Source organism: Cornus florida, unplaced genomic scaffold (genome assembly GCF_030987335.1).
Source record: "Cornus florida cultivar Cherokee Brave unplaced genomic scaffold, ASM3098733v1 CherokeeBrave_3.0.0_Hap2_Chr07, whole genome shotgun sequence".
Lineage (NCBI taxonomy): Eukaryota > Viridiplantae > Streptophyta > Magnoliopsida > Cornales > Cornaceae > Cornus > Cornus florida.
Window position 1 is genome coordinate 84,927,541 of NW_026775577.1, and position 8,844 is coordinate 84,936,384.

Sequence of the window (8,844 nt, forward strand, 5' to 3'; positions counted from 1 at the left end):
CTTATAAGTATTTTGAGTTTTTGGAGCTTTTTATTCAATTTCAATTTTTATTTAATTTTAAATTATATAAAATTTTCTTTTTTAAAAATTAAAATTAGAAGAGTTTTTATAAAAGTCTATCACATAAAACCTATTTTGTTAACTTACCTTTTTAAAAGAGTTTCTAAAAAAATAAAATAATTTTTTACATAAATTATTATTATAATTATAAAAAAAGTGTCTAATTATAATTATAAGAATTGTCATAAAAAAAAAAAGAATTTAATAAGAAAGATGGGTTGGGTTGGGCGGGTTTCTTTTTTGCTTTTTTCAATACCTTTTCTTTTTTTCTTTTTTTTTACCAATTCTATATATTCTTTCTACTTTCCTTTTCCCTATTAATACTGATTCCACATTCAACAAAATAACTTACCCCTAAAGAACATAAACTCCGGATTTCTTTTTTTCTTTTTTCAATACCTTTTCTTTTTGAATAATGCTTGTATGCTGCGTAGGGAGGAGGACTTCATCCTCCCTATTGACGTGGCCTTCTCCCTTGCTGATACTTGCTCAAAATAAAATATGGGAATTCCCATTTGTCGGGTTAAACCTGTTTCTTGTAATAACTCTTCTCTCTCTCTCTATCTCTCAACGATACAATTTATTTGAAACTTGGTCCTTCAATTCGCCACAAGGCCTGATCTTTCCATCTCTATCTCTCCATCTTAATCTTTAATCTGTTTGTGTTTTAAAGAGAGATCTAAATGTTTTAATCCCACAACACATAGAATTGGAACTCCGTCCTTCAGGTAACTTTTATTTTTTATTTTTCTATATATAAAAATTATTTTACTTTCTTTAATTATTTTGAATAATAAAATGATTCTGAATAGAGATTAAGGAAATATTGTTGTGATTTCAAGTTAGTGTTTGTTGCTTTCTATTTCCTCTGTTTTTTTTTTTTTTTTTTTTGGCTGATGATTAAAGCTCTCAATTCAATAAAATCCATCTATTATGGAGAAAATAAGATAATAGTTGAAGGACTTGATTGAATTCGTGTTATTTGGGCTCTTGAAAAAGGGAAAAAATGTATAAATTGCGCTAAGAATTTGTACCACTTTGTTTCGTTAATTTGTTTTTCTTTTTGAGTTTTCTTGAAATGGATGAAAGAAAATGACAGATTTCGGATTTCTTTTCTGGTTATGCAATTCAGTAGGCAGTACTTTGTGGGAGAGGGCTTTTGGTTATTGAAAAATGGATAAATTCAATCGAAATTAGACAAAAACTTAGCTTAGTTAATTTGTTTTTCTTTTTGGGTTTTCTTGAACCAGATAAAAGAAAATGACAAATTTCATATTTTCGTTTCTATCTTGTGCTATAGATAAGGAAAATAATGTACTGAATGAATCCACATGAAATATTTAACAACTATGTACGAAGTTGGAGCTGATTTCATGATAGATTTAATTTGGTGCAAATGTAATAAAAATATATATAGAATGTTTACGGTGTCCTATCTCTAATACAAAAGTGTTATATACAGAATGTCCTATCTCAGATTAAAAGATTTTCTTACATTCAATTGGCATCTTTTAATAGTCACAATTATTTATATGCAGACTTATGGAGGAGATAGATTATGTAAGCGTAAGTAGTGAATCATCAAATAGTTATGAAATTAATGATGCTTATTCTTCTCCTACTAATGAATTTTCCTCAAAAAATAGAAAATCAAGAAGAAAGAGATGAACCAGAACTTGAAATGGAGTTTAGTTCATGTGATGAAACATATAAGTTGTGACGGCCCAAGTTTTGCAACCCGGTGCGTCAGTGATGACCCAAAAGTTGATCCGGTAACGGGTCCGAAATGCGGAAGTGAAAGATAAACCAAAGTCTCTAGAGATATAAATCATCCCTAAAACACCAATATGACCTTCCATGAAGTCACGGAACTCAAGGTAAACGAAAGAGCAAATGAGAGTCAAAATGAGCAAAATCCGTTAATCAAGGAGCAAAATGGTCAATTTACAAATGAGAAGGGAGATTTAACTCTAAGCAAGTCAAATAAGGTTCATCCAACCTAAACTAATCATTTGATAACATTCCAAGAGGTTCTAAAAACTTTGGCCAAGAATCCCACAAGACTCTCATTCCCGGTTTAAACAAAATCTGACATTGTCTCACTAAAATATGAATAACTTCCACTGTGATTTGAATATTAGAATGACATTAGTACCATTGGAAAGCTAACTTAAAATCCTTGAATTTAGGCTCAAGAATCACCCCATTTGGATTAGAAATGAAGAAGTTATGACCGTTTGAAGTTAGAGCAATAATGTTGTCCCAAAACTGAAGAGTAAAGAACTGAAGCATTTAGGTTAACCGAAATGGCATTTTGGTCGACCGAAATGAACCCAGAATGGCCCAAAATCTATAAAATGAAGGAAAATCATTTAGGTCGACCGAAATGAAGAACCGGTCAACCGGTTGTGACCCAAATAATACGAAAGCTATTGGAAAAATGAATTTTTACTGTGTAAATAAATCTTAAAAGCCATCGGTCGACCGAAATGACCTTTCGGTCGGCCGAAATGACTCGAAATGGTGCTGAAAGACCTGTTATACACCCAAAAATGTTGAGGCTTAACCCAAGCCTCAATTCCCATCATGAATTGGTCCAAAAACAAATCTTTAAAGCTGTGCAAGCATGCCAACAAATGTACTTTACATATTGAAATGTGTTACAATGGCCCATGGCCTCGTTACATATCATTTACTTCAAATTACATGCCAAACCTCCAAAGTTAGGAAAATTACATTTCAAAGGCAAAACTTGAATCTAAATGCATACACCTGAACTTTAAAGTTTGTGGCCTTTGGCCTCAAATCATACATATCAAATAGGTTCCAAATAGTGTATCTAAGTACACTTTACATATCATAAGGCAAAAATAACATATTGAACCTAGCTATGTATCACAATTTTATAAGCAAAACTTAAACATGCTAACACTTGCATGTGAATAAGAATACATTTAAAAGAACTTTAAATCCACAAAACGACCTAGGGATATTGTGCATCCCAATTAAGGTATCCGTACCTGAAAACAACCCGATAACTTTGAGGTGAGTAAACAAGTTACTCATAGGGAATGTGCATGCATAGACTTAACATTTTAAAATGTTATCACATTAACATAAAATAATTCAAATGGGTCATGCCGCCTAACGTCTATGTCAAAAGTGAGACTCAGGGAGATTCCTAAGCTACCTTAAAACATTTATAGCATAAACCACATTTTTATGCAATTAAATAGTATAAGAGCATACGATACAACGCAACAATATATAGATTATCAAAGTTATCAATTTGAAATTTAAAATGCGAAACAACTAAAGTGGGTCATGCCACCTAACGTCTATATTCCAAATGAATTTATAGGATCATTCCTAACATAAATGTACTTAACAACATCAAAATTTGTAATAATTCATTAAAAATCATAATGCATAAATGTACTTAATAACATTAAAATTGCGATGATCCATTAAAAATCATAATGCATAAATATACTTAACAACATTAAATCGCCAATAACCAAACCACAAGTCACAATTAAATATTAGTTGTCAACTTGGAATTGAATGCGAAATCAAATAGTGGAAGACTTGGACATCAAATCTCAGAGTAAAACTAAGACCTAAACTGTTATTCCGAGCACTAACCCACTGGAAATACCACCCTAGTGCGCACTATAAATTGGGGAGACCTCATACCTCCCGTACTAGAGCCAAACTCTAGCCATGTCAAAATAACAATGCCCAAGTGACTCCAAAATCAATAAATAAGTTTAAAACTTATACATAATCAAATAATGCATGAAACTACCTTTCGTGCACAAGTAGGTTGAAACCACACAATCCATGTTTTAGGGTTTCAATTCTAAAATGGCATATATAGTGTCAAATACGAAATGTGCAATTCATTACACAAGACAATAATATATTCAATATTGGGAACATTCTCTCATGAATATAAATTTAACAACAATGTTATTCAATGCTTAAAGCACCACCAAGTGAATACATAACAAGTCCAAATCCATGATCTAAACATAGAAACAACTTCTAAAACATAATTAAATCCATGAAACAACGAGATAGAATTTAACTAAATAAAAATAATTAAATTCTCTAAATTTCAAATCATTTCCAAATGGCCTCAAATTAATGTATATTAAAGAACATAGCATGGTCATCAACAATATCAAGTTAAAAATCCAATTAAGTGAATAAAACACTTAAAATAAAATTAATTAATCTAATGAATTAATTTTCTCTAGATTTTAAAATAACTTCAAATGTCCTCAAATTAACATAGGTTAAAGAATATACCAAGGCTTACTTTAATATTACATTATAAGTTGATTTCATATTCGTTACAACCATATGAATTTAACTTTCATAAAAGAAAATTATTAAATAAAAGTCTCACTACTTATTCAAATGTTCTCAATTTAATATATGTTAATAAACATATCGAGGCCTAATTTAATAGCATGCCACAATTTAATTCCATCACATATACAACCATGTGAATTAAATCTTACATAAAGAAAATAATTAAATTAAATTCTAAATTATGAACAAAAGTATGCATACAAATTGTATAAGCATCAATAGCATGCAAGAGAACGAAAATATAAACCTATAACATCCCCTACCTCAATTTGAGATGAAAATCTCAAAAGCCATCAAATGGAAACTGCCTCGAATCCGACAAAATTTTGGGATTTTGTTGGGGAGAACACGGTGAACAATAAACCCCAAGGAGGACTCACCAAAATCCAAACTTGGTTTCAAATCCGAACTCAAAAAATGGCAAAAACAAGATTCCAATCGGTTGAAATCGAAGGCCTCGTCAAAGCGAACATTAAATAAAAAGGCACTAATACGTTTTACTGAAAGGAAGTGGCTGAAAAAAGAAGAAGAAGGGTGGTAGCCCCTTGGCTGCCATGGCTGCCAAAAGAGGGGAAAGAGATGAGAGAGTTTGACTTTTCATTTTAGAACCCCCTATTTATAGAAAAAGTGCCCCAAACAGGTCCTGCCGGGTCTGAAAAAGTGGAATTTATGTGAACGCACTCAAATAATAAAACACTGTGAACAAAAAAGAACCGAAATGAGATAAAATGAATAACAAAAGAAATGGCGTCAAAAACTGAGTCCCAAGCAGAAAGATATGTCTCGAATAAGTTCGGCGGCAACCGGGGTTAGAAACCCTAAAGTTGCAGTAAATGACCAGAAGACAATTCTAAGAGTACACGACTCGACAAAAAGTGAAAATGAATTCTGTACGAGGATCCAGGCCCAAAACGAGGCATTTTGCAATAACTTTCATTCATTACACAATGGCCCCTATAAAAAATGTTAACTACAAAACTGGTCCAGAATGAAAATATCTTCCAAAAAGATATTTTCTTAAAAACCCCCAAAATAAATATCTTCAAAAGATATTTATGAAAAACACCCCAAGAAACAAGAATGTTTCTGAAGAATCCTTTCATCCACACCCCTACGGGAAAAATAAGACAATCGACGAGCTTTTTAACAAAAGTAAAGCTACGCATTTCGAGAAAATCAATTGGAATGAAAACTCATGAAGTCAAAGCTCAACTCTGAACATGAAAAGTGAGGTTATGCCAACAAAGTGACAAACGGGAAAAAAGACGAAAAGTGAATAGTGTCTAAAAAAATGAAAATGTGGAAATGACGTAGTCTTTTAAGGAAGTTGTCAATCCAAAGGAAAAAGTCTCGGAAACCATTCCCGAGCACTCAAGTAGACACTAAGTGATGAGAACTGAACTCAGAAAGGAAAAGACAATAGAAAAAAAAAATTCGTAAAAATCTGAGAAAAAGGAAAGGAAGTGAAATGACCGGGTCATTACATAAGTTGTACCTCAACTATGGTTGCAAACTTGGTTTTGATGTAAGGAGAAATCATCAGAGAAAAAATACAGCGGGGCTCATCACGGGGGTTACCTTTTGTTGTTCAAAAGAAGATAAAAGGAAAGAGACCAAAACTCCTTTATACCATCAACTTGTTACAAGAGTTGGTTGTTTGGCTCATATGAAATGTGGACTTTAAAACAATGGCAAATTCAAAGTTGTATTGTTGAACAAAATCCATAATCATGACTTAATTAGAATTCCAATGAAACATAGATGAGAGTTAATCAAAATATTTCAAAGGCTCAAAAAGAACATGTTGAAGATTGCAGAGATGTCGGGATTTCCACTAAATGGAACAATGGAGTTGATAAGTAGAAAAGTTGGTGGTAGGCAACATCTTGGTTTTCTAGATAAGGATTACTAAAATTACATACACAGAAAGCAAAAGATGGCAATGGTAAGAGGAGATGCCAGAGAAATTTTAGAATATTTTGAAAAAATGTAGCTGAAGAATTCATCATATTGTTGTTCAATGCAAGTGGATGAGGATGATATGATCACTAATATTTTTTAGGCCGATGCTCAATTAATGACTATGGCCTATTCGGAGATGTTGTGTGCTTTGATAGTACTTATTGAACAAATGAATATGGTCGACCTTTTACACCATTTATTAGGGTGAATCATCATAAACAAACAATCATGTTTAGTGCAGCCTTACTTTACGATGAAACCATTGAATCATTTAAGTGGTTGTTTCAAACTTTCCTTCGTGCAATGTCCAGAAAGCAGCCTAAGACAATTCTGACAGATCAATTTACTACAATGGCAAAAACAATATCTCTTGTCTTTTCTGAATCTCAAGATCGATTATGTGTTTGGCATATTTATCAAAATGTAGCGAAGAATTTGATTCATGTGTTTAATAAATCAAACCACTTTACTTATGACCTTAGTAATTGTGTGTACGATTATGAAGATGAAAATGAGTGGCTATTAGCATGGAATAGTATGTTGGAAAAGTACAGTCTCGAAGAGAATAAATGGTTGAAAGAGTTATTTGAAATAAGAAAAAAATGGGTAATCGTTTACGGACAACACACTTTCACCGCGGACATAAAAACTACCCAATGTAATGAAAGTTTGAACAATATGTTAAAGAATTACTTGAAGTCGAGTCATAATCTTTTGTGTTTGTTTGAGCATTATGAGAGGGTTTTGAATGATCGGCAGTATGAAGAACTGCTTGCAGATTTTAACATGATGCGAAGTATGCCCGTGTTATTAACTAGTGTGGAGATGTTACGTCATGGTGTAGAAATCTATACCCTAAATTTTTTTGAATTGTTTCAGAAAGAGTACACAAGGTTGGGAGATTACAATGTTTATAAAGTGGCTAAGGATGGGACAAAAGTTGAATACAAAGTATCTTGTGCTGGAAAATCTCAAAGGTATGTGGTCAATTTCAAAGCCTCAACAGAAACAGTTATGTGTAGTTGTTTGAAGTTCACTTTTATTGGGATTTTATATGTTCATACTTTGAAAGTGTTGGATGAGAAGAATATAAAAAGGATTCCGCCCCAATATATCATGAAAAGATGGACAAGAGATGCAAAGGCAAGGACTATCACTAATTATCATGAAATTGAAGCCAATGACAATCCTAAAGTGTCTATCAGAAAGCGTTATAGTCATTTATGTCGAAATTTTTGTGAGATTTCATCTTTAGCATCGGAACATAAGAAGTTATATGCATATGCAAATGATCGTGCTCTTGTATAGCTTAATGACTTGGAGGAATTGAAGAAAGAACTTTACTTAAATAATGTAAGTTCTGGCGAAAGTTCAGTTGGTCGAAATAAGGAAGTTGATATGATAGCTCCACCAAAGAATTGTGTGCCAATAGGGGTTAAAGAAAAGCTACAGTTGGGCGTCCACGTAATTAATTAAAAGGTGCACTTAAAAAGCGAAAAAAAAACTTATATGCAAAAAATTCAACAAGACTACAAAAGGCCCCTGAGGTATTTTATGAAACTTTATAAATAATTTAAACTTTATAAATAAATTAAATTGTGATCAGTGTTGTACTTACATTTTTTTTTTTTTTTCAATGGATATTATAGAAGCTCATTTTTAGTAGTTGGAACTCACAAGAGCAACAAACTAGACATGATATGTTTACCCAGGTAATTCATTTCTTTTTGTGTTATGTTTCTTTACCCTGACTTATGTTCTATTTTACAATTTTGTAATTATTGCTTAATTTATATTTGATAGGAATCCCAAATTGGCCTTGGAGTAGAAACGTCTTCTGCAGCTCATTCAATGATGAACTATGATCATGAAAATTTTGAGGCAATCACAAATCGGCAACCCAATATGTTTTACATACGATTACTTCAGGTAATTATATTATCCTAACAAAATAATTGATAATATTACAAATTAATGATGTAGATTTATTTATTTTAACTTCCTTATAATTTTAATACTTGTAGGAGTTGCATTATGGCAACCTCTCACAAACTGCACGAGAAGGTAACCAGTTTGAAAATTTTCCTCCTTTTTAGTCAATCTGAGGCCTGTTTGGTGGAGCTTTCGGGGATGTTGGGATTGTTACTTTTTGTTGTTATAGTTGGTTATTGAATCTTGTTACTCAATATGATGTCTGTTTGGTAAAGTTTTTGGACATGCTGGGGATTGTGTTACTTTTTGTTGTTATAACTAAAAAAACTTGCTAGACAATTTGAGGCATGTTTGGTGGAATTTTTGGGATGCTATTGATTGAATATTTTGTATCCTAATTTGATTAAAATTGTAAATTATAAAGTAAATGAAAGGAAATATTGCCAAAAACAAAAAAAAAATGGAAATAAAGTACTAGGAGTATTATAGTTCTGTATGTTTTTAATCATT

At 31.9% G+C, this 8,844-nt stretch overlaps 1 protein-coding gene across 1 annotated transcript; it reads left to right on the forward strand.

Annotated features, from left to right (window-relative positions):
- The first annotated feature begins 6,753 nt into the window (after positions 1-6,753).
- Positions 6,754-8,498, forward strand: LOC132266363 (protein FAR1-RELATED SEQUENCE 5-like). The gene is made up of 4 exons (XM_059767217.1): positions 6,754-7,704; positions 8,052-8,114; positions 8,206-8,331; positions 8,427-8,498. The coding sequence occupies exons 1-4, from the start codon at positions 6,754-6,756 to the stop codon at positions 8,496-8,498; spliced, it is 1,212 nt and encodes a 403-aa protein (XP_059623200.1).
- Positions 8,499-8,844: the final 346 nt, after the last annotated feature.

Bases quoted from the DNA above. Each gene is read 5' to 3' on its own strand.
- LOC132266363 (XM_059767217.1), top strand. From the start codon at position 6,754: ATGGCAAAAACAATATCTCTTGTCTTTTCTGAATCTCAAGATCGATTA. The intron at 7,705-8,051 runs GTATAGCTTAAT...TGGATATTATAG, and splicing joins ATGCAAATGATCGTGCTCTT to AAGCTCATTTTTAGTAGTTG. The intron at 8,115-8,205 runs GTAATTCATTTC...TATATTTGATAG, and splicing joins GACATGATATGTTTACCCAG to GAATCCCAAATTGGCCTTGG.